Raw genomic sequence first — 25399 nt, 5'->3', positions numbered from 1 at the left:
TTTTTTGCTATAGGGCGTGTGCACTCGCCAGAAAGACAGAGAGACAGAAAGCAAGAAATCACTCCCCAGGGGGGATGGCCACGCCGCAATCCCTTCTCCTCTATTCTCCTCTTGGGATCTTGGGCATGCACACACATGCACCCAGTGTGAGTTTAAGCCACCGGGTCCAGGACTCGAACTATGGTCGACTACATGGGAGTCCAGCGACAAAGCAGTTATGCCAACTGTTTGTTTTAAAGAGAGATTTTTACTATAGGCGGGCTGGTAGGTGGTGTGTGGTTAAGGACAAAGGACTCCCACATGGCCGACTGAGGTTTGAGTCCCAGGCCTGGTGGCTTGCTTTCTCACTTTCTCTCTCTTTCTCTCCTTCTCTCACTGTGTCCCTCTCTGGTCAAATTAAATGAATAAATAAGTAACTTAGTTAGAGAAAATAATTCTTATTTAAAAAGAAAATTTTTGTTATAGGGTATGCACTCATTGGAGAGACAGGAAGTGAGAAATCAACCCCCAGGGGGTATGGCCACATTGCAACCCCTTCTCCTCCACTCTCCTCAGGGTTTTGGGCACGCATGCACACATGCCCGCATTAGTTTAAAGCTGCCGGGTCCAACCGAACAGCGGTCAACTACATGGGAGTCTAGCAACATAACCACTGTGCCATCTGCTGCTCCCATACACTGCCTGCATTTCTATTACAGCAGGATCATCTCAGCTCCCCTACCAAACAAGAAGCTCTTTATGGATGGGAATCGGAACTTCTGCTTCTCTGTATCTCCTCGGCACTTAGGTTATGCCAGGTTCTCAAGATAAGAACCACAGGGCCCTCATAGATTATGTGTTTGAAACCTGCTTTGGTTGGTATTGATGAGAAAACTGAGGCCCAGAAAAGGGGAATTGTCAGGGCTTTTGACTCCTACTCTGCCGATGCTGACAGTAACCTAATGAATCCATACACTCATTCATGCAGCCCTAAGCCACTGAGCATTCACTACCACAGGCTGCAAGGCAATGGTGAAGTGTTTTCTTTGGAGCAGACAGAAACTCTTTACCATTCATTAGGCCTGTAACACTGGGCAATTCAATCCTCTGGACCTGATCTATAGTACGCAGAGTAAGAGACAATCTATATTTATTTCATGAGGTTGTTGTGAGGACTAAATAAGATCATTCACTAAAATGCTCAGCAAGGTGCCTGGCATACCATAAGCACTTAACACAAGATACTATTATTACGGGCCTCTGAAGCCCAAGATACTATTATTACAGGCCTCTGAAGCTCCAGAGTCACGTTTCCTGTTTTCCAAGAGCTGACAGTTTGAGAAAAGGAGGATCAAGGAAACGGACAGGGACAACCAGGGTCACGACAGATCTAAGGGCACAGGGAGGGCTCGATCCTGCCTGCAGAGTGAAGACCACTGCAGTCAGGTCTCTAAGGACAAGAGGAGATTTGCTGGCAGGACACAGGGAAGGGCAACCTAGGGCAAGGACAAACATCTGATGAAGGCAATGAAGGGGTCCCCGCCGGTCGTCCGGAGTAGCTGCAGCCCGCACATACTCACGGCGCGTGTCGGCCGCGGCGCTCTCCTTCCTCACCGGCAGCAGCAGCACCGAGGGTCGCCCGGCCCCTGGACAGCTAGTTAAAAGGCACAGAGGTGGGGCTGAGCCTGAGGAGCTCTCAGCCCTGGCCCCCTGCCCGGGCCCTCCCCGGCTGCCCCTGCTCACCCCTGGCCAGCGCCGCGGCTCCCACGAGCCCGCGCAGCCAGACCCTGGCTGCAGCAGCCGCCATTTTCCCCGGATGCTGACCGAGGAAGAGCCCACAGGACACGGAGCCCCAAGGGCACGGACCGGAAGCGGAAGTGTGCAGCGGATCTTCTTCCGGGCGGACACAAGGCCGGAAGCAGAGGTTCCGGGTTCCGGGCACCGGAATGAAAGGAGGGAACGCAGGTGAGAAAGCGAGACGGGCAGGTGGGGAAACTTTGAGGTGAACGTAGCGCTTGCTCGGTGAGGCAGTATCTGGAAAGAAGGCGAGGACGTCGAGGAACCCGACTGGTGAGAGGAGGGAAAGGGACGGGCGTTCTGGGGTCTGCGTTCCACACCCCTCCCCCACTCTCCGGGCCAAGCTTTTGACGAGGGCGGGCAGGCCTGGGGAGAGGTGGGGGCGGGAGAACGGTTGCCCTGACGACCGTTTCCAAGCGACTTCAGGTGGATCCGGGACACTGCACAGGGCCATGGGCCTTCTAGTCGCCCTGATTGGGAACAGCCGGCCTCTGTCTCTAGTTCCACGACAGAGCCTTGGGAAGTCGTCAGGGCCAGCTGGGAAGAAAAGCTCAGCAGAGAGCAAATGTGGGGCTGGCGCCTGTCCCAGCCCAAGCCTCTTCTTGGAGGGTCGGGACTCCTTGCGCGGGGTGAGAGGGGACCTGGACCCAACGTGGGGCCTTTTTTGTCAGGTTTTGTTGTTCCCAATGGTTTTATGCCTGAGCTATTTGGTTAGTAGAGCTTTTAGATGATAGGCTTTTTCCTCCAACCCCTTGTTTTCATGGTTGACCTAGATACCAAGTCTTTTGTTACATCACAGAAAGAAATATTCTGTGTTTTTGTTTGTTTGTTTGTTTTTAAGAAAACACCCAGAGTTGGATTTTTGATTGCTTTCAGTGGGGGAAGGGTGTCATTGCAGAACAGTTAACCCACCTTTGGTTAAGGGAGAGTACAGGGACATCACTGGAATGGCAGGGCTAAGGCCAGTTTGATCCACTTTACTTTTTCCTTTTCCCTCCATAAGTTGGACAGTTGGATTCACAGACTATGGCTGTGGATTTCCCCAAGTCACTCAGAATAGTGTTGCTTTGCAGACAGCTGGCAGAGAGAGAAGTTGGCTGCCATGGAGTCACCAGAGGAACCTGGAGCGTCCATGGATGAGAACTACTTTGTGAACTACACTTTCAAAGATCGCTCACACTCAGGCCGTGTGGCTCAGGGCATCATGAAACTGTGTCTGGAGGAGGAGCTCTTTGCTGATGTCACCATTTCAGTGGAAGGCCGGGAGTTTCAGCTCCACCGGCTGGTCCTCTCAGCTCAGAGCTGCTTCTTCCGGTCCATGTTCACTTCCAACCTGAAGGAGGCCCACAACCGGGTGATTGTGCTGCAGGATGTCAGCGAGTCTGTTTTCCAGCTCCTGGTTGATTATATCTACCATGGGACTGTGAAACTTCGAGCTGATGAGCTGCAGGAAATTTATGAGGTGTCAGACATGTATCAGCTGACATCTCTCTTTGAGGAATGTTCTCGGTTTTTGGCCCGCACAGTGCAAGTGGGAAACTGCCTTCAGGTGATGTGGCTGGCAGATCGGCACAGTGATCCCGAGCTCTACACTGCTGCCAAGCACTGTGCCAAGACCCACCTCGCCCAGCTGCAGAGCACAGAGGAATTTCTGCACTTGCCCCACCATCTCCTCACTGATATCATCTCCGGTAAGTTTAGAGAGGGGACGTTTAGAGAGGGGACACATTGTAACTAACTGCGTGAGTATGTTGTTTAGTGGGTGTTGTAGTTCAGGAGCAAGGAACCCTCAAGCTTTCTGGTGTTAGTTGACATTATTATTTCTGGTAGGAATTTATTGGGTTTCAGAGAGTAATGAAGTATTTTTTCCATGCTTTTCTATTCAAAACTGTGTCATCTTTAAGAGAGATTTTTGCTGTAAGAGTGGGTGGGCTCACCAGAGAGATAGTGAGAAATCAAGCCCCCGGGGGGATGACCATGCCATAATCCCTTCTCCATTCTCCTGTCAGGATTTTGGGCACGTACACACACCTGGCATGAGTTTTAAGCCACCAGGTCCAGGACTCCAATCACAGTCGACTAGGTGGGAGTCCAGCAACATAACCATTATACGATCTGCTGGTCCCTGCATCATGACTTTTTAAACAATCCAATAGAGACCTACTGAGAGAGGTTAATATTCAGTGTATCTGCTGTTGTAGACAGAGTCCCTTACAGAGGAAGAAGCTAGGAAAATAAAAGTGGCAGCACTTACCCACAAAAGGTAGTGAGGGGCTATTCGTATTGTGCTCTAATCTCTCCTGTGCCTGAGTGTTTTCATCTGTCCTGAACTTTTTTGTACTTTTGAGACTAGTTACTTAAATAAACTGATGATGAATCAATAGTAACATAAGGCCCTCAGTGGTGTAGTCAGTAGTGTACCGGACTGTAGTGCTAGAAGCCACAAGGCCAAATGCAGGTGGACCCTGAAACACATCGGGTATGTGTGGACACCCTAAGATCTTAAAGAGCTGGAGGCCTGAAGGAAAGGGATTGTGGCATAAGGAAACCCTTATAGAGGATGCTTTTCTCTTATATGTGCATGCACATGCTATTGTGAAGAAAACAAACTTAAAAAAAAAAAAAACTATTTAGTTTTATCATTATTTTTCAGTTTGACAAGAGAGAGAGAGGGAGAGTAGGAAAGCAAGACGCCAGGTCTAGGACTTGAACTGTGATTGGCCATGTGGGAGTCCAGCACTTCAACTACCATACCACCTGCCAGCCCCCAAAATAAACTTATAAAGCTATCTAAGCCTGGGACCAGCGGTTAACGTAATGGCTGGGTCACTGGACTCCCATGTAGTCGACTGCGGTTCGAGTCCCGAACTCGGTGGCTTAAACTCACACTGGGCGCGTGTGCGTGCATGCCCAAGATCCCCAGAGGAGAATGGAGGAGAAGGGATTGTGGCGTGGCCATCCTCCCTGGGGGGTGATTTCTTGCGTTCTGTCTCTGTCTTCCTGGCGAGCACACACACCCTTTGACAAAAACCACTCCAAAAAAAAAAAAAGCTATCTAGGCTTTTGCTCTCCTGATATAATGGGTACTCTGTAGAGGTCACTAGAAAAACCAAGAGAATTTTTTTCTTTAAAGATTTATTTTAGGGACCAGCAGTTTGCTTAATGGCTATGTCGCTGGACTCCCATGTAGTCGACCACAGTTCGAGTCCCGGACCTGGTGGCTTAAACTCACGCTGAGCGTGTGTGCATGCATGCCCAAGATCCCAAGAGGAAAATGTAGGAGAAAGGATTGTGGTGTGGCCATCCCCCATGGGGGGTGATTTCTCGCTTTCTGTCTCTCTGTCTTTCTGTCTGTCTGGCGAGCACACGCGCCCTATAGTAAAAACCTCTCCCCCCCAAAAAAAAAAAGATTTATTTTATATAACTTTATTTCTTTTCTTTTTTTTCTTTTTAATAATTATTTTAATTTACATTTAATCACGTGCATCTTTACAGTGTACAACATTGCTTTTTCCAGCATGAATATGATGTATATCAGTCAAGATAAAGATATTACTCTATATATTATCATTAGCAATTAGCTTTTCATTTTTCTGTCAATTCAACTTACTTTTTTTCTTTCCCTGTTCCCCTCTTCATCCCTTCATTACCCTTCCCCCATATTACCCCTATCTTCACTTTCTCTAGTATCTACCGTTGCCTTCCCAGCTTCTATACCTTACAAACTTTCAGTTTCTGATATAGCACACAATCTGTATATATATTGTTTTTCCTTTTTCCCCCCACATTTTATTGATTCACAAAATTTCTTAAATAATCGAACTACTTTCAATAGCAAGCTCTGCTGATATATACATATCTACGAGTACATGTCTGTCTTAAGGCTTGAAACTCTGAGTAGAAGGAATACACTATAAGGTAGCACCTAACTGATGCTATATAGTATACTGTGGTCATTAATTATGTATTTTTACTATATTTTTTAATTTCAAGAAAAGCAGATTTAACTTTAATAAGTGAAAGAAATGCTAAGGAAATATGCTTAAAACTTAAAGCCAGGAAACAGGTTGGGATTCTGTTCAAATAGTGGGTATATGAACCTATTGGTAGTTCAAGACAAGACAAAAATCCTTAAAATCGGAAAACAAAGCCTAGAAAAAAAAAAATCAATGTTTTAGTCAAAAGTCATAAAATTCTGTTTCACCAGTTCAGTCTCATGTACTTTATTTTTTGTTATGATTCATTTTTCCCAATTAAATTCTGGGATATAATACTCAACTCCAGACTTGTCCCCAGGATTAAGTTGGCTGTTTTCTTAGTTTTTGAACTCTTATTTCTATGTGACTGTATTTAATTTTTCTGGTATAGCACTCCCTGCAGAATTTCTTGGAGATCTGGTCTGGTGTTGGTAAATTCTTTCAGGATTTATTTATCTGAGAATGTTCTTGTCTTTTCTTCCCATATGAAGGATAATCTTGTCGGATATAGTATCCTTGGTTGTAATTGCTTTTCCCTTAACACTTTGAATATATTTTCCCATTCTTTTCTCACTCACATTGTTTCCAATGAGAGATCCACTGTCAGCCTGATGGGATATCCTTTGTAGGTAACTTGCCGTTTCTCTCTTGCCAATCTTAGTATCTTGTCTGTCTGGGGGATGGCTACGCCACAATCCCTTCTTCTCCATTCTCCTCTTGGGATCTTGGGCATGTATGCACACGCGCCCAATGTGAGTTTAAGCCACTGGGTCTGGGACTTAAACGAGGGTTGATTACATGGCAGTTCAGTGACATAGCCATTATGTTAACTGCTGGTCCAGTGGATCTTTGAATGCTTCTGTTTGGAAAGTTTTCTTCCAGGATTTCATGGAGTAGATTGTCAGTGTCCTTATGGGTCTCTTCCCCTTTTGGGATACCAGTTATCCGGATGCTTGGACGTTTGATTGTATCTAGTATTTCTCGTATAGTATTCTCATGTTTTTAGACAATTTTCTCAAGTCTTCGTGGTGGATTTCTCTAGGCCAGTGATTCTATCTTCTACATCTGTGATTCAGTTCTCAGTGTGATCTAGTCTGCTTTGAATACTTTCAAGGGAGGTTTTGACTTCCTGTATTATAACCCTCATCTGTAACAGGTCCATTTGATTCTTTTTTTTTTTGATATAGGGTGCATGTGCTCGCCACACAGACAGAGAGAGACAGACAGAGAGACAGAAAGCGAGAAATCACTCCCCAAGGGGAATGGCCGCGCCACAATCCCTTCTCCTCCTGGGATCTTGGGTATGCACGCACACGCGCCCAGCGTGAGTTTTAAGCCACCGGGTCTGGGACACGAACCGCGGTCGACTACGTGGGAGTCCAGTGACATAGCCATTACACTAACTGCTGGTCCCTTGATTCTTTTTTAAAGTGTATAATTCCTCTTTTAGATCTTGCAAGAATTTCCTCACCTCCTGAAGCTCATCAGCTCCCTTCCCCTGCCTCTTCAGCAGTTCGTTGTCTCTCTTCTCTTTTATCTCTGTGAGCTTTGTCACCATGAAAATCCTAAATTCTTTATCAGACAACATTTCCATGTATTTCATCATACTGTCTGAGGATGAAGAGGAGTTATTTTTCCTTGGAGTAGAGGTATTTTCTTGTTTTTCCATACTTCTTGTGACCCTGTGGTGATTTCTAGTCATTAGATCGATGGTGCATTTCTTCTAATTCTTGAAGTTTAGTCTGTGTTCAGAGGCATGCAGGAGGAGGTGATCTGCAATTTCTCTTCTGTTTCGTTCTCACTCTTTGTGCATCAGAATCAGTGGGAATAGAGGAATATTCTGACCCTAACTGTATTCAGATATATAGATTCTGTTTACTTGGACCTGGCTAGACACTTAGTGAGTAGAGGCTGAGAAGCCAAGGAGTAAAGATAAAAAAAAGAAAAAAATTAAAGGAAAGAAGAAAATATAAAATAATAAAAGAAGGATACTAAGAAACTATAGATTTTAATATTAAAATGCAAAAATTAAAAACCGTGTGGTGCTTTCACAGCTGAAGTTCAGGGTCCATGTGGAGATGGGCCTGGGTTTGTACCTTTCTTAAACAGAAGGAGAGAGGCACTCAATAACACAATAAAGATACTTGATCTTAAAAAAAAAAAATTAAGGACCAGCAGTTGGAGTAATGGCTATGTCACTGGACTCCCATGTAATTGACCTTGGTTTGAGTCCCAGTCCCGGTGTCCTAAACTCACACGCCCAAGATCCTGAGATGAGAATGGAGAAGGGATTGTGGCATGGCCATCCCCCCTGGGGGAGTGATTTTTCACTTTCTGTCTCTCTCTGTCTTTCTGGCGAATTCACACCCTATATCAAAAACCTCTCCAAAAAAAAAAAGAAAAAAAAATGAAAAAAGGAAAAATTAGCCTCAGGGAGACACAGAGACAGAGAGAAATGGAGGCAAAGAGACAGGCAATACTACCCACTAGAAATAAGTGAGGAAGAAATCTCAGCAGAAAATCTTCATTTTAAGTCTCTGGAAGCACTATTTGACAGCTGAAGTTCCGGATCCAGGTGGCTATTTGTTGATTTTCATTTGACCAGAGCAAGAGAGGGAGAGAAGTGAGAAAGCAAGCTGCCAGGTCTGGGACTCAAACTGCAATTAGCCATGTGGAAATCCAATGCCTTTAACCATCATCATGCCAACTGCTGACCCCCAATAATTATTTTATTTTATTTATTCATTTATTTTAATTTGACCAGATTGGGGGTAAGTGAGAAAGCAAGCTGCCAGGTCTGGGATTTGAACTACAGTCAGCCATGTGAGAGCCAGCACCCATGACCACCATGCTACCCACTGGCCCTCATTCATTTATTTTAATTTGACCAGATTGGGGGTAAGTGAGAAAGCAAGCCACCAGGTCCAGGACTTGAACCATGGTTGGCCATGTAGGAATGTCCAGCATCTTAACCACCACACCACCCACTGGCCCCCAAGGAAGATGTAGTTTTAAAAGATGATGGACATGTAATGACTTTGGAGAAATTCAGGGATGAAGTAAACAGGGACTCAGGAAATATGGTCAGCATTTCAGTAACACCACGAAGTCGAAGAAATAAATGATTGTGTAAGAGTTAAAAAAGAAAGAAAGAAAGAAAAGGTACTTAACGTAGGAAACTTTGTAGGAGACCAGCAGGTGGTATAGTGGCATAGTAGTTAAGGCACTGGACTCCCACAAAACTGACCATGGTTTGAGTCTCAGACGTGGTGATTTACTTTCTTACTTTCTGTCTGTCTGTCTCCGTCTGGTGAGCATATATGCCTTATAGCAAAAAAAAAAAAAAAAAAAAAAATTAAATATTCAAAAAAGAAAAAGAAACTTTGTCAAGTAATGGATCAAATTTAGTTAACAATTCTAGCCCACGGAACCAGCAGTTGATACATTGGCTATGTCGCTGGACTCCCATGTAGTTGACAGCAATTCGAGTCTCGGATCCGGTGGCTTAAACTCATACCGGGCGCATGTATGTGCGTGCCCAAGATTCCAAAAGGAGAAGGGATAGTGGCATGGCCATTCCCCCGGGGGAGTGATTTCTCACTTTCTGTCTCTCTGTCTGTCTCTTTCTGATGTGTGCGCTCACCCTATAGCAAAAACCTCTCCAAAAAAAGAAATTCTGGCCTTCAGGTGAGGAATAACCACACTTTAGGTGAGTTCTGCAACCTAATAAGTTGTTCTTATGGCAAATAGAAACATATCAGGATGTCCATTTTGTTTTTAAAAAAAAAAAACAACGCTGTTTTGTGTGCGCGCACACACAGTAGTCTCATAAAGAGGTTCATGTTGGGACCAGCAGTTAGCGTAATGACTGTGTCACTGGACTCCCACATAGTGGACCGCGGTTCAAGTCTCGGACCCGGTGGTTTAAACTCACACCAGGCGCAAATGTGTGCGTGTGTGCCCAAGATCCCGAGAGGAGAATGGAGGAGAAGGGATTGCGGCGTGGCCATCCCCCCTGGGGGGTGATTTCTTGCTTTCTAGCTCTCTGTCTCTCTCTGTCTTTCTGGCGAGCGCACGCGCCCTGTAGGAAAAACCTCTTAAAAAAAAAAGCAGTTCATGTTTTAAAGTGCCTTGCTCTAAATTTTCCTTGAAGATTGTCATCGACCATGCCTTCATTCTGTTTCTCACAGATGGAGTTCCGTGTTCCCAGAACCCAACAGAGGCAATAGAAGCCTGGATCAATTTTAATAAAGAAGAAAGAGAAGCTCTGGCAGAGTCACTGAAGACAAGCTTGAAGGTAAGGCACATGTCTTAAGAGTTGGGAGACAAGTGGGGCCAGCAGGTGTGGTGGTTAAGGCATTGGACTCCCATGGGGCCAACAATGGTTCAAGTTGCAGACCTGGTGGCTTGCTTTCTCACTTTCCCTCTCTGGTCAGATTAAAAATAATGACAGTGATAAATACAATTCCATAAATAATTTTTAAAAAGAAATGTTTAATATTCACTTATTTATTTTTAATTTAACCAGAGATGGATAGAATAAGAGATGGGAAGTGAGAAAGCAAGCCACCAGGTCTGGGACTCGAACCACAGTCGGCCATGTGGGAGTCCAGCGTCCTTAACCACTTTGCAACCTGCTGGCCCCCATAAATAATTATTTTTTATACTTTTTTTTTTTTTTTAAGAGAGATTTTTTTCTATAGGACATGTGTGTTCCCCAGAGAGAAAAAGAAAGCAAGCAAGAAATCACCTCCCAGGGTGGATGACCATGCCGCAATCCCTTTTTCTCCATTCTCCTCTCGGGATCTTGGGCACACATGCACATGCACCCAGCGTGAGTTTAATCCACCGGGTCCGGGACTTGGACCACAGCCAACTACATGGGAGTCCAGCAACATAGCCATTATGCTAAGTGCTAGCCCCACCCATAAAAAATTCTTTAAAAAAGAAATTGGGACCAGCAGGTGGTGTGGTGGTTAAGGCGCTGGACATTCCCACATGGCCGACCAGGGTTCGAGTCCTGAATCTGGTGGCTTGCTTTCTCACTTCCTCTCTCTCTCACTCTCACCTTCTGTCTCTCCCTGGTCATATTATAATATAAATGAATGAATAAATAAAAAATAAATAATAAAAAAAATGTTTTTGGAGAGGTTTTTGCTATAGGGTGCATGCACTCTCTAGAAAGACAGAAAGCAAGAAATTACCCCCCACAGGGGATGGCCATGCTGCAATCGCTTCTTCATGCTCTTCTTGGAATCTTGGGCACGCACGTACACGTGCCCAGCGTGAGTTTAAGCCACTGGGTCCAGGACTCAAATTCTAGTCAGCTACATGGGAGTCAAGCGACATAGCCACTACGCCAACTGCTGGTCCCCAAAATTTTTTTTTAAAAAAGAGTGGGATACCAGGAGCCTGTGGGTGGCATGGCGGTTTAGGTGCTGGACCTCCCCCAGACCTGGAGGCTTGCATTTTCACTTTCCCTTACTCTCTCACTCTCTCACTCTGTTCCTCCCTGGTCAAGTGTAAATAAATAAATCAGTAAATAAATAAATAGAGTTAAATAAAATAAGTCTTTAAAAAATAAAATTAAGTAAATCTAAAAAAATAAATAATAGAGTTGGGATGCCATAATCTCCATGCCGTCCATTCAGCAGTAGGCCTTGTCTTTGTTGACTATCTCTGGCATCAAATTGATACGCATTTGGGAGAACTATGTTTGTGAACCAGAAACCTGTGAGCCTTAAAGCTCCTTGAGAGAACTACTTTCACTGAGTTAACAATCCTAAATACCTTTCATCTAAAGCACCCGTTTATGTTGATTTTTAAAAAAAAGCTTTAAGGATAAGTGCAACAGATCCTGTGTTCTAGTATAAAATGTCTAAGGAAACGGTCAGCAGAGAGTTGGGGTGGCACACAGTACCTAGAGGGGAACGGATCCGAGTGTGGTTCCAGAGCCTTAAGAATGTGTGTGTCAGCAGAGCTGTAGCCGCAGTTTGATGTCACTTACCACTTTAATTTCGCCAATAGGAAATTGGGGAGAATGTGCACATTTACCTGATCGGGAAAGAATCATCTCGCACTCACTCGCTGGCTGTGTCCTTGCACTGTGCAGAAGATGACTCCATCACTGTAAGTGGCCAGAACAGCTTGTGCCACCAGATCACCGCAGCCTGCAAGCATGGTGGAGACTTGTACGTGGTGGGAGGGTCCATCCCACGGCGGATGTGGAAGTGCAACAACGCCACTGTTGACTGGGAGTGGTGTGCACCTTTGCCCCGGGACCGGCTCCAGCACACTCTGGTGTCTGTGCCCGGGAAAGATGCCATCTATTCACTGGGCGGCAAGACACTGCAAGATACCCTCTCCAACGCAGTCATCTATTACCGGGTAGGTGATAATGTGTGGACAGAGACAACCCAGCTAGAGGTGGCTGTGTCAGGGGCTGCTGGTGCCAACCTCAACGGGATCATCTACTTACTAGGGGGGGAGGAGAATGATCTGGACTTCTTTACCAAACCCTCCCGACTCATCCAGTGCTTTGACACAGAGACAGACAAGTGCCACGTGAAGCCCTACGTGCTGCCCTTTGCAGGCCGCATGCACGCAGCTGTACATAAGGATTTGGTGTTCATCGTGGCTGAAGGGGACTCCCTGGTGTGCTACAATCCCCTGCTAGACAGTTTCACCCGGCTTTGCCTTCCCGAGGCCTGGAGCTCTGCCCCATCCCTCTGGAAGATCGCCAGCTGTAATGGGAGCATCTATGTGTTCCGGGACCGATATAAAAAGGGGGATGCCAACACCTACAAGCTTGACCCTGCCACTTCAGCCGTAACTGTCACAAGAGGCATTAAGGTGCTGCTTACCAATCTGCAGTTTGTACTGGCCTGAGGCTGGCCATCGGGAGAGCAGCCGATTGTCTGCCCTCCCTTTTCCAGTACCTTTTCATCCAAACTCGAAGTCCCCTGGACCCTAATTCAGAATAACGTGTTACTCTTGGCACATATCAGAAAGGCATCACCTCAGCCCTTCCCTGGGTCCTTGGGGGTGTTTAGTTCTGGGCTTTATAGACTGTTGCTGCTTAGCCGGCCAGTCTGTTCTCTGCCATCCCCGTAATTCTGGGCTCACTGCAGACTGCTTAGGGCAGGCCTTTGCTCAGACCCAGGGCACAGCCTACCTTCTTCGCCAGATCACCATTAAATAGCAGCAGCCTGGTCCCAGGGCAGAAGGAAGGATGCCGGTCCTTTGTTTCTGTAGCCTGCAGAGTGGCTAGTTTTTAACTTATTCACAAAGAATTAGGGGTTGAGAGTTTCCCCTCAGGCTTTAGTTAGAAAAATGGGCTAAGCTGAGGGTATACTTCACCAGCAAGAGTCAACTTTAGAATCCACATGTTCCTTCTATTATTTTCTCATCTATCTGTTGGGAAATATATAACCTTGGTTTTTATTTTTGGTTTATTCTAAGGGGTAAGCCAGAAAGTAGAAAGGATAATTTCTGATTAATAGCAGAAACTTTTTTGAAATTCAAGTATATAAGGTTTCTGCTCTTTTAAAAGCTCTAAGTCAAGAGCTAAGAACTATTCATACAAATAAAAGGTTTTGAAGGCATCTGTGTCTGTGTTGAATTCTGAAGGGGAGCTAATTCCACAGCTACACATTCTGTCAGTAAGTCGGGAGCAACCCCCATCACCTCCCAGACTTCCTTCCCCACAGGATCACACAAGTGCATGGGGAGCCTCACAGGTCAGGGAAACTGGCTTCTAGCAGTGGCAGAGACAAGGCCGAGTGTTTGTCCTTCCTTTCTCTAGTGTTAAATGCTTTAACTATCATTAGGCACAGTATTTTGGACGTAATAGTTTTGTTGAAAATATTTCGGGGACCAACAGTTGGCATAATGGCTATGTTGCTGGACTGCCATGTAGTCGACCACGGTTCAAGTCCCGGACCCGGTGGCTTAAACTCACACCAGGCGCATGTGCGTGTGTGCCCAAGATCCCCAGAAGAGAATGGAGAAGGGATTGCAGTGTGGCCATTCCCCCTGGGGAGCGATTTCTTGCTTTCTGTCTCTCTCTGCCTTTCTGGTGAGTGCACATGCCCTATAGCAAAAACCTCTCAAAAAAAAAAGGAAAAGGATATTTTTTCTTTGACCCTATTCAAAAAAATAAGATACCCCAATCCCTATCCCACTTCCCATGAATCTAAGCCATGCTAAATCACTTCCTTTCTAGCCATTCAACACTATCATTTCAGGAGAATGAAAAAAGACAAAGGAAGCATAGTTATCCATTATTTAGCGCATTTCTGTTATGTCAAGTCAGGGCGGAAGCCCCTTTGTCCTGTTAAAAGTTTTTTATTCTGTATCAGGCAGAGTCATCCGGCGTTTTCTCTAATCCACGTACTTCATGCGTTTGTGTGTTGGAAGTCTCATCCTTTGCTGCCCCTACAGTAACCTTGTGGAACTCTTTGAGAACTTGCAGCTGGCTGGGTCTGATATGGATGTGTGACCGGATCTTGGTGATGGCTCTGACAGCCTCCTCTGGAGTCCAGTTATGCACCTGAAGTACAGGGTTGGGAAACCAGCAAAAATAAGGAGCAGATGTTAAGGTGTTGAACAACTCCCAGAATTTCATTTTTCAAAAACTTCCATTTTGGTGAGCATTAAACCCATGCTCTGGGTGGGGCCGGCAGGTGGCATGGTGGTTAAGGGGGCTGGACTCCCACATGGCCAACCACGCACGGTTCAAGTCCCAGACCTGGAGGCTTGCTTTCTCACTTTCCACTCTGTCCCTCTCTGGTCAAAATTAAAATAAAGTTAAATAAAATAACTTTTAAAAAATGTCATGGGGTCGGGAACCAGCAGTTAGCATAATGGCTATGTCACTGGATTCCCACGTAGTCGACCGTGGTTCACGTCCCGGACCCGGTGGCTTAAATCTCACGCCGGGCGCGTGTGCCTGTGTGCCCAAGATCCTGAGAGGAGAATGGAGGAGAAGGGATTGCGGCGTGACCATCCCTCCTGGGGGGTGATTTCTCGCTTTCTGTCTCTATGTCTCTCTCTGTCTTTCTGGCGAGCGCACGCGCCCTATAGTGAAAAACCTCTCCAAAAAAAAAGTCATGGGTCCAGCAGTTGGCATTATGGCTACGTTGCTGGACTGCCATGTAGCTGACTGCAGTTCAAGTCCCAGTGGTTTAAACTCACACTGGGCACGTGTGTGTGCCTAAGATCCCAAGAGGAGAATGGAGGAGAAGGGACTGCTGCGTGGCCATCCCCCCTGGGGGGTGATTTCTTGCTTTCTGTCTCTCTCTCTCTGTCTTTCTGACAAGCACATGCACCCTACAGCAAAAACCTCTCCCCCAAAAAAGAAAATGTGGGGTCAGCAGGTGGGGTGGTTGTTAAAGGCACTAGACTCTCACATGACTGGCCATGGTTCAAGTCTCAGACCTGGCTGTTTACTTTTCTCACTTTCCCTTTCTCGCTCTCTGTCTCTGGCTGGTCAAATTAAAAATAATAACAAAAATAATGGTAACAAGTGGAATTAAATAGATAAATCTTAAAAAACAAAAAACAAAAAAACCCACAAAACTCTGGGCTAGCAGGTGGCGTGGTGATTAAGGGCTGGATCCCACATGGCTGACTATGTGGTTTGAGTTATGGACCCAGCAACTTGAAAAACATGCTGGCTGCATATGTGTGTGTCTAAAAATCCTGAGAGAATGGAGAGATTACAGCATGGCTAGTCCCCCTACCGGGGGGCAATTTCTTACTTTCCCTCTCTCCAGCAAGCGCACTCACACTATGGCAAAAATCTAAAAACAATAAAAGAAAAAAACATGTTCTGGGCCAGCTGGATCCCACGTGACCAACCATGAGTTTCAAATTCCAGACCTGGCAGCTTGGGAAACACCCCATGTGCATGTGGGTACCCCCAGGATCCCAAGAGGAGGGAGAGGTGGAGAAGGAATTGCAAAGTGGCCATTCCCCCCTGAAGGAGAGTGCTTTCTGGCTTTCCTTCTCTCTGTCTCCAGCAGGAGCATGTAACCTCTGACAAAGTGCCAGAAAAAAAAAAAAAAAACAAACGAACACTATGCTCTGGGACCAGCCCATGGCCTGGTGGATCCCACGTGGCCAACTGCACAGTGTGAGCCCTAGACCCAGCAGCTTGAAAAAACATGTAGGGCATGTATGCATACAGGCCCAAAATCTTGAAAGGAGGGATAAATGGAAAAGGGATTGTGGTGTGAATTGTGGTGTGACCATTTCTCATGGTGCTTTTTCCCTCCCCCAGTACACGTGTCCTCTGGCAAAATTAAAAAAAAAAACAAAAACAAAACAAAAAAAAACAGTGTGCCTGCAAGGGAGAGAGAAAGCACCTCCCAAATGGGATGCATTCACACCACACACACACACACACACACACACACACACACACACAGTATGTTTCTCAAGCCTCCAGGGCCAGGACTCTAACCTTGGTCAGCCACGTGGGATCTCGCTCCCTTAACAACTGTACTAAGTGACTGCCTGACAAGAGCATGTCTAAAATTTAAAGTTAAGTAGGGGACCAGTATGGCGTAATGGCTGTCACTGGACTCCCATGTAGTCTACCGTGGTTTGGGTCCCGGACCTAGTGGCTTAAACTCACGCCGGTCACGTGTACGTGCGTGCGTGCCCAAGATCCCAAGAGGAGAATGGAGGAGGGGATTGCGGCATGGCCATCCCCCCAGGGGTTGATTTCTCACTTTCTGTCTCTCTGTCTTTCTGGTGAGTGCATGAGCCCTATAGCAAAATCCTCTCAAAAAAAAAAAAAAAAAAGTAAAGTTAAGTAGGAGAGTTATCTTTGCCCAACATGAGTACTCGTTGGTTTAGAACTCAACAGAACCAAGAAAATACAGATTTCTGGCTTATTGGTTCAATTCTCACTTCACCCAGAAAATGCTTCTGAAGACCCTGTTAAACTATTAAAACCATGCCCTGGGGACCAGTGGGTCATGCGGAGGTTAAGTCAGTGGGACCCCATTTGGCCAACTGCACTATTCAAGTCCTGGACTTGGAAGCTTGAAAATTACGCTGGCCATGCGTGCGTGTGTGACTGAAATCTGTAGAGGAGACTGAAGAAGAAAGGATTGTGGTGTCACAGTCACTCCCCTGGGGGTGATTTCTCCCCCACTCCCTCTGTTCCTCTCTGGCAAGCACATATACCGTATAGCAAAACTTGAAAGAAAAAAGAAAAAAAAAAAAACTCTGTAGGAGTCAGACAGGTAACAAAAATGAGTCCTGCAAAGAGGATGCAAGACCACAGGGAATGATGAAGGACTACAGAGTCTCTGCTTTTTAAAACATCTCACCTCCAATCAACAAATTGATAAGAAAAAATTCTATTTCTTTTTTCTTTCCTTTTTTTTTTTTTTGAGAGGTTTTTGCTATAGGGCGCGTGTGCTTGCCAGACAGACAGAGAGAGACAGAGAGACAGAAAGCGAGAAATCATCCCCCAGGAAGGATGGTCACACCACAATCCCTTCTCCTCCTTTCTCCTCCTGGGATCCTGGGCACGCACGCACACGCGCCCAGCGTGAGTTTTAAGCCACCGGCTCCGGGACGTGAACCGCGGTCGACTACGTGGGAGTCCAGTGACATAGCCATTACGCTAACTGCTGGTTCCCAAAAAATTCTATTTCTAGACAGTCATGTCCAGAGCTGTATTCTGAAAAACTACAGAAACCTGAGCACTCTAGAGCTGGAAGGGGATCAGCACTGTTATCTACGGTAGATCCCTTCGCCTGCCATTTATTTATTTATTTATTTAAAATAATTTTTTTTTAAATTATTTTTATTTAACTTTATCCATTTATTGATTTATTTTAATTTGATCAGAGAGGAATATAAGAGAGAGGGAGGGAGAGAAAGCAAGCTGTCAGGTTTAGAACTGAAACTGTGGTTGGCCATGTGGGAGTCCAGCGCCCTTAACCATCATGCCACCTGCCAGCTCCTCACCTGCTGTTTATAAACAAGTATTTTAGCTTTTTTCTAGGGCCGAACGTCCTTTGCAGCCCCAGTTTTTGCCTGCCTGTTGTAGGCCAGCACTTAACATGCTTTCTCATTTAAGCTTCAGAAACATGTTTGAGGAAACAGCATCCGTGGAAAAGCCACTTTTGCCTGTCCTAGCTGGCAGGAGGCAGAGCCAGAGATCTGCTCGTCCATGAAGCTCTGGTGCTTTTTCTGATACCTACCACAGCATGTCCCAGCAGCCCAAAATTGGGCAGGAGGCTCTTTCCAGCACAGCTCCGCCAGTAGACGACACTACTGAAGTGCTGGAAATGTATACCTGGGCCAGTTCACAAAGACCTCTCCTACCTGAATCAGATAGGCTGCCACCATTGTGGCACTCCTGGAGCGCCCAGCCTTGCAATGCACGTAGACACACTGGCCCAGCGCCTGGTACTTGAGAGCAAACTGGACCCCTTTCTGGAGGTTAGCCAAGGTGGGGATCCCGGTCATGTCGACTGTGCTGAGCCGCAGCTGCTCCACGCCTACTCTCTCCCACTCCTGCAGACAGGTCCGCCAGTATGAGAAAGAAGGAGAAAATGGGTGACAATGGTGGTATGAAGATGGCTTCTCAAAGCAGCAAAGTAACAAGGAAGCGACAGGGTTTTCTACAATGTGAATATACTGTTCCCTGTTTTCTAAAAGGAAACTTCTTACACAAATGCCTTTCAGGGGGACCCCTGTGGCCTCGTGGTTAAAGAAGCCAGATCCCAGGGAACCAGCAGTTAGTGTAATGGCTATGTCGCTGGACTCCCACGTAGTCGACAGTGTTTCGTGTCCCAGACCCGGTGGCTTAGAACTCACACCGGGCGTGTGTGCGTGTGTGCCCAAGATCCCGAGAGGAGAATGGAGGAGAAGGGATTGCAGTGTGACCATCCCCCCTGGGGGGTGATTTCTCGCTTTCTGTCTCTATGTCTCTTTCTGTCTGGTGAGTGCACACACCCTATAGTGAAAACCTCTAAAAAAAAAATAAAAGCCAGATCCCACATGGCTGACTGTATGGTTCAAATCATGGCCCTGGCTGGAAAAGCAGAGGCATTTGTGCATCCATACCCAAAATCCTGATGGCGGAGAAATGGAGAAGGGACTATGGTGTGACCATGCTCCTTTGGGGGAGCTTTCTGTCTCGCCCCATCTGTGTCTGTTTTTCTGTTTCTCTGATTTTTTTTTTTTTAAGAGGTTTTTGCCTTAGGGCACATGCGCTTGCTGGAGAAAAAGAGAGACAGAGACAGTGAGAGGGAAAATGAGAAATCACCACCTGGGGAGCTCACATCACAGTTCCTTCTCCTCTGTTCTTCTCTTGGAATTTTGGGCACATGCATACATGCACCCGGTGTGAGTTTCAAGCCCCCGGGTCCAGGACTCAAACCACTGTTAGCCATGTGGGAGCCAGTGACATAACCACTACATCATCTGCTGGTCTCTAGTCTCTCTCTTTGGCAAATTAAAAAAAAATTTGTATTTTCGGGGGCCAGCGGGTGGTGTGGTGATTATGGGTGCTGGACTCCTACATGGCTGACCACAGTTTGAGTCCTGGACCTGGCAGTTTGCTTTCTCATTTTCTCTCTCTACCTCTCTGGTCAAATTAAAATAAATAAATATGTTGGGGACCAGCAGGTGGCGTGGTTGTTAAAGGACTAGACAAGCCCACATGGCTGATCATGGTTCGAATCCCAAACCTGGTGGTTTGCTTTCTCACTTTCACTTTCCATCCTTCTCTCTCTCTCTTACTCTCTGTATGTCTCTCTGGTCAAGTTAAAATAAATGAATGAATGAATAAATAAATAAATATATAAAGTAAATAAAATAATTATTAAAAATAATTTTTTTAGAGACCAGCAGATGGTGTAATGGCTATGTCATTGGACTCCCACGTAATCGACCATGGTTTGAGTCCCGGACCATGGCTTAAACTCAAAGACAGGAACGTGTGCGTGTGTGCCCAAGATCCTGAGAGGAGAATGGAGGAGAAGGGATTGTGGCATGGCCATCCCCGCTGGGGAGTGATTTCTTGCTTTTTGTCTCTCTGTTTCTCTCTTTCTGGTGAGCGCACACGCCCTATAGCAAAAACCTCTCCAAAAAAAAATTTTTTTTAAAACAAAGGTTTACCTACATGGTTGGTCTTTCATTAAACAGACATGCTGTTGGAGCCAGTAGGTGGTGTGGTGTTTAAGGGCGCTGGACTCCCACATGACCAATCACAGCTCAAGTGCTAGACCTGGTGATCTGCTTTCTCACTTTCCCTCTCTCTCTCTCACTCTATCCCTCTCTGGTCAAATTGAAATAAATAAATAAAGTAATTTTAAAATAATATTTCCGGAGGGACCAGGAGTTAGCGTAATGGCTATGTCGCTGGAGGACTCCAATGTAGTCGACCACAGTTCAGGTCCCGGACACAGTGGCTTAAACTCACGCCGGGCCCGTGTGCGTGCGTGTCCAGGATCCCGAGAGGAGAATGGAGCAGAAGGGATTGTGGCGTGAGCATCCCCCCTGGGGGTGATTTCTCGCTTTCTGTCTCTGTCTGGCGAGCACCCTATAGCTAAAACCTCTCAAAAAAAAAAAAAAAAAAGAATATTTTCAGTACAGTTGCCTCCAAGTGGGAGGTTTATGCTTATTAAAAAAAAATAATAGAAAAGACTTGCTGCTGAGTTGGAAACATTGGGTCATCAGAAAAGTCACAACACATTTTGCATAGAAAAATACCCTGACTTTCCCAATGATGCCATATGTTGAAGATTTAAAGTCGTCTTTTTATTTCTTGGTGGGGGGAGAACCAGCAGGTGGCGTGGTAGTTGAGGCGCTGGACACTCCCACATGGCCGACCACGGTCTGAGTCATGGACCTGGTGGCTTGCTTTCTCTCTTTCTCTCTCTCTCATCAAAATAAATAAGTGAATAAATAAATTTTAAAAATAAAAAAAAGTATTTTTTTTTAAGATTTATTTATTCATTCATGCATTTATTTTCATTTGACCAGGGAAAGACAGATACACAAAAGAAAAGTGAGAAGCACCCCACCAGGTCTGAGACTTGAACTGTGGTCAGCCATGTGGGAGTGTCCAGTGCTTTAACCTCCATGTCACCTGCTGGCCTCAAGATTTAAAGTCTTAAAAAGCATTGCTGGGGCCAGCAAGTGACAAGATAGTTAAGGTGCTGGACTCCCACATGGCTGGCTAAGGTTTGAGTCCTGAACCTGGTGGCTTGAAAATCATGCTGGGCACGTGTGCGTATGCATGTATGCCTGAAATCTCAAGAGGAGAACAAAGGATAAGGGACTGCAGTGTGGCCATTCCCGTGGAGGTCATTTCTCACTTTATCTGTCTCCTTTGAGCACATGTGCCCTATGGCAAAAACGAAAACAAAAAACCTATCTCTGCCTTTCTCTCCCCTTGCCAAATAATAAAGTCACCTTGAAGTACTCTTGGATAATAAATATACACACGTGTGTGTGTGTGTGTGTGTGTGTGTGTATTTTTTAATTGCCTGAGAGTACATACATCTGTCAGAGAAAGAGAGAGAAAAAGGTCCCCAAATGGGTATAGTCACCCTGCAGTCCCTTCTCCTTTATTTCTCCAGCCTGTTGGGGTTAGGAACCCATGTGCACGCACTCGGCCTGATTTTCAAGCCACCAGACCTGGGACTAGAATCACGCAGTTGGTCATGTGAGAGCCAGTATCTAAACTCCCATGCCACGTACTGGCCCAAGGTATTTCAAGTGCAAGTAACAAATATTTCTAAAATTTCAAAAATATGGGTTAGTATCCTCAGGCTATGTGAGTACACTAAATAAGGACAATAATTTTTGAGTGCTAACACCTTCAAATCTGAGATAAGGCAACATCTCTTATTTTTTTTGAGAGATTTATGCTCTAGGGCTCCAGCACTCACAGAGAGACAGAGAGAAGCGATAAATTATCCTCTGGGGGGATAACCACACCTCAGTCCCTTCTCCTCCATTCTCTTAGGATTTTGGGCACGCATGTAAATGCACTTGGTGTGAGTTTGAAGCTGCTGGGTATGGGACTCGATCTGTAGAATGTGGGACTCGCACGATGTAACCATTACGCCATTTGCTGGTCCCAGGGTAACATCATCTATTAACTGTGTGGAAGGTTCTCAAACAAGCATTCACATTTAATGAAAATTATGTTTGGGACCCTATAGGAAAAATCTCTCTAAAAAAAGAATTATGTTTTAAGCTTGAACTTCGCTGTAAACAGTACTTTAGCATCCCATCGTAACCTCAAATATGAATAAAAATTCCCCTAATCAGAAGGTTCTGCGTTTGCATCTAGAGACTTCACTGAGTGTGTTGGGCATGTTTACATGTTCCCATGATCCAGGGCTGGTTGAGGCTAGGGGTGAACTGCAGCACAGGGTTGTAACCTGCTGGGGTGTTGTCTCTCTGTTTCTTTTGCTCATGGAAGAAATGGGTAAATGGAGACCAGCAGATGGCATAACGGTTATGTTGCTGGACTCCCATGTAGTTGACCATGGTTCGAGGCCCAGACTCGATGCCTTAAAACTCATGTACTTGGTACCAGCAGGTGGCATGGTGGTTAAGGCACTGGATGCTTCCACACGACTGACCACAGTTCGAATCCTGGACCTGGTGGCTTACTTTCTCACTTCCCCTCTCTCTTTCTCTGTGTGTCTCTCTCTGGTCAAATTAACATAAATGGAATGAATAAATAAAATTAAATAATTCTTTTTAAATTTTTTTGGAGAGGATTTTTTGCTATAGGGTGCATACGCTCGCCAGAAAGAGACAGAGAGACAGAAAGTGAGAATTAACCCCGTAGGGGGGATGGCCACGCCACAATCCCTTCTCCTCCATTCTCCTCTTGGGATCCTGGGCACACACATACATGTGCCTGGTGTGAGTTTAAGACACCAGATCCGGCACTCAAACTGCAGTCGACTACTTGGGAGTCCAGCGACATAGCCATTACGCTACCCATAATTAAAAAATTTTTATAAAAAAAAAAAAAACTCATATACTCATGTGCACGTGTGCCTAAAATCTCGAGAGGAGAAGAGATTGTAGCGTGTCCACCCCCGCTGAGGGGTGGGTGATTTCTTGCTTTCTGTCTCTGTCTCTTCAAGTGCATGTGCCCTATAGCAAGAAATCTCTTAAAAAAAAAAAGAAATGGGTCAATAAAATAAATTCCAAGGTGGGGGCGGTAGGTGGCGTGGTGGTTAAAAGTGCTGGATTCCCACATGGCAGACCACGGTTCAATTCTGAGGCCTGGCGACTTGCTCTCTCACTTTCCCTTTCTTTCTGTCTCTGTCTGGTCAAATAAAAAATAATAATAATAACAAATGGAATTAAATAAATAAATAGTTATTTTTAAAAAATAAATTCCAAGGCTGGCTCTGTGGCCTGGTGGTTAAAGGCAGCTGGATCTGACATGGCCCATCCTATGTTGGAGTACCAGAGCAAGGCGTGAGTTCATGCGCCCCCAAAGTCTGGAAAGGATGGAGAGGTGCAGAAGGGATTACAGTGTGACCATTCCTCATGGTAGTGCTTTTTCTCTCTCCATCTCTCTCGGTCTCTTTGTCTCTCTCTGTTGAGCACACTCAACCTGACCATCCCCCCCCAAAAATCCAAACCTAAGTCAAGTGAACCCTTTGTAATTTTCCAACTCATAGTTATTTTTTAAAATTTAACTTTTATGTATTCATTTTTTAGAACCTTTTAAAAATAATTATTTTATTTTATTTATTCATTTATTTTTTAATTTGACCAGAGATAGATAGAGGGTGAGAGTGAGAGAGACAGGAAGTGAGAAAGCAAGCCACCAGATTCAGGACTTGAAACCCAGTCGGCCATGTGGGAGTGTCCAGCGACCTAATTACCACGCTAACTGCTGGTCCCCTGTTTTTTTTTTTTTTAAATTTAAAGAGAGAGAGAGAGAGAGAGAGAGAGAGAGAGAGAGATGGAAAGTGAGAAAACAAGCTGCCAGGTCCAGGACTTGATCTGAAGTCGGCCATGGGGGAGTGTCCAGTGCCCTACCTACGACGCCACCTGCTGGCCCCTCCAATGCATCGTTAGAGCGCCTGACTCATACTTAGTGCTCAGGGAGCGTGGAATGAATTAGTGAATGAAATCGGCGCTCACAGAAAAGCCGCTTTTCGACTTGGGTAGGACTGCAGTTGCCGAGAGTCCGCATTCATTGTGCACTCGGGAGAACTCGGACTGCCAACCGCACTTCTAAACGCCTCTCACGGCGCGGCCATGGGAGCTTCGAGGGCCAGGTCCTCCCGCGGCGCCAACGCCCGGGACGCCCCTGCGGGCCAGTGAATGAAATCGGCGCTCACAGAAAAGCCGCTTTTCGACTTGGGTAGGACTGCAGTTGCCGAGAGTCCGCATTCATTGTGCACTCGGGAGAACTCGGACTGCCAACCGCACTTCTAAACGCCTCTCACGGCGCGGCCATGGGAGCTTCGAGGGCCAGGTCCTCCCGCGGCGCCAACGCCCGGGACGCCCCTGCGGGCCTCGGTCCCCTCCCGCAGCCTCTCCAGCTCTCCCAGGCAGGGCGGCGGCGAGGGGGGGCCGCCCGGGCCCAGGTCCCCCCGCGGCCGGAGCCGCTCACCTGCGAGGAGTTGCACAGGAACCTCGTCTCGTACTCCTCGTTCATGGTGATCACCCCGCGCACGTTCTCGTCCTGCACCAGCTGCCGCGGCCAAGAGGGGGCTGAGCGGGCGCGGGCGGGCGGCTGCGCCGGGGCAGGAGGCTCCGCCGGGGCAGGAGGCCGCGGCCCGGCTCACCTGGCGCGTCATGTTCCGCAGCGGCAGCGCGCCCAGCAGCACCGTGGGGTCGATGCGGTGGTACCAGGCGCGGTGCACCCGGCCCGGCATCTTCCCGCGGGCGGGGGGGGGCGCGGGGGGCGAGCGCGGCGAGCCCGCCCGCGCCTCCCGCGAAGGCGGCGCCGGCTCTCCGGACGCCGAGACCCCGGGCCCCGACCCCAGGGAGCCGAGGGGACGGCCGGGAGCCCCTGGGGCCGGCACCATGGCTCTGGAGGAGGGGCCGCCGACCTCGGGGGAGGGACCAGGGACGCCGGGCGGGAGGCTGGGAGGCCGGCGAGGGCCAGTGCGCCCTGGGCGGAGGCCGGAGAGCCGGCCTCGTGCGACACCGCGGGGGTGGGGTGGGGTGACCCCAGGTGGGGGGCATGACCCCTGCGTGTGGAACTGTGACCCCGGCGAGAGAGGAGGGGACACTCTCCTACCCCCTGTGGGGGCGGGAGGGGGACGGCAGTGACCCCAGGCGGCAGTGTGACCCCGGGAGTGGAAAAGAGCCCAGAGGCTGTAGTAGGGTCATCCTGCAGGTGAGAGTGGGAGCTGGCTGGTGGAGGGTGGAGACCTGGGTGGATGCCCTTCCCCAGCTCGAGCATGGCTTCCCTTCCTGCCCACATAGCAGTGTACATAGCATGCAAAAACAGGAAAACGCTATATTTACATGTGATTAAGTACAAATATTATGAAAAACTGAAATATAAAACCCACAACGTGAAGAGAGGAACCAGTTGTAAAGGTGATTATTTTTTTAATTTTTTTTGGGGGGGGGGAATTATTTAACTTTATTTGCCTTCATTTTCACCAGAGAGG

General features: G+C 46.9%; 3 protein-coding genes across 6 annotated transcripts in view; 1 reads left to right on the top strand and 2 right to left on the bottom strand.

Moving 5' to 3' along the window:
* NDUFS3 (NADH:ubiquinone oxidoreductase core subunit S3) overlaps window positions 1-1840 on the bottom strand; it is an 8516-nt gene extending 6676 nt beyond the window's left edge. Inside the window, exons 1-2 of the mRNA XM_006157827.3 lie at window positions 1723-1840; window positions 1560-1625 (exon numbers count right to left, since the gene is read on the bottom strand). Coding sequence (XP_006157889.1) covers window positions 1560-1625; window positions 1723-1786 — 130 coding nt within the window. The 5' untranslated portion in view covers window positions 1787-1840. The remainder of the gene's footprint in view (window positions 1-1559; window positions 1626-1722) is intronic.
* Window positions 1706-13357, top strand: KBTBD4 (kelch repeat and BTB domain containing 4). 4 transcript variants are annotated; one of them, XM_006157829.2, is made up of 4 exons: window positions 1706-1944; window positions 2850-3467; window positions 9944-10050; window positions 11781-13357. In XM_006157829.2, the coding sequence occupies exons 1-4, from the start codon at window positions 1926-1928 to the stop codon at window positions 12639-12641; spliced, it is 1605 nt and encodes a 534-aa protein (XP_006157891.1). In that variant the 5' UTR covers window positions 1706-1925; the 3' UTR covers window positions 12642-13357. The 4 variants fall into 4 exon arrangements, with proteins under 4 accessions (XP_006157891.1, XP_006157892.1, XP_027631231.1 ...); XM_006157830.2 differs by having other exon boundaries at window positions 1706-2049; XM_027775430.1 differs by having other exon boundaries at window positions 1706-2049; window positions 2780-3467.
* A 666-nt stretch (window positions 13358-14023) lies between these two features.
* On the bottom strand, window positions 14024-24820 carry PTPMT1 (protein tyrosine phosphatase mitochondrial 1). Its single transcript, XM_006157849.3, has 4 exons — window positions 24563-24820; window positions 24388-24468; window positions 18102-18293; window positions 14024-14304 (listed from the first exon to the last, which is right to left on the bottom strand). Exons 1-4 carry the CDS (start codon window positions 24803-24805, stop codon window positions 14110-14112), a joined length of 711 nt encoding a protein of 236 aa, XP_006157911.1. The 5' UTR covers window positions 24806-24820; the 3' UTR covers window positions 14024-14109.
* Between the last annotated feature and the right edge of the window lie 579 nt (window positions 24821-25399).

The sequence above is a fragment of the Tupaia chinensis genome, unplaced genomic scaffold (genome assembly GCF_000334495.1).
Source record: "Tupaia chinensis unplaced genomic scaffold, TupChi_1.0 Scaffold000561_1, whole genome shotgun sequence".
Lineage (NCBI taxonomy): Eukaryota > Metazoa > Chordata > Mammalia > Scandentia > Tupaiidae > Tupaia > Tupaia belangeri.
This window is presented reverse-complemented; position numbering and strand designations above follow the sequence as displayed.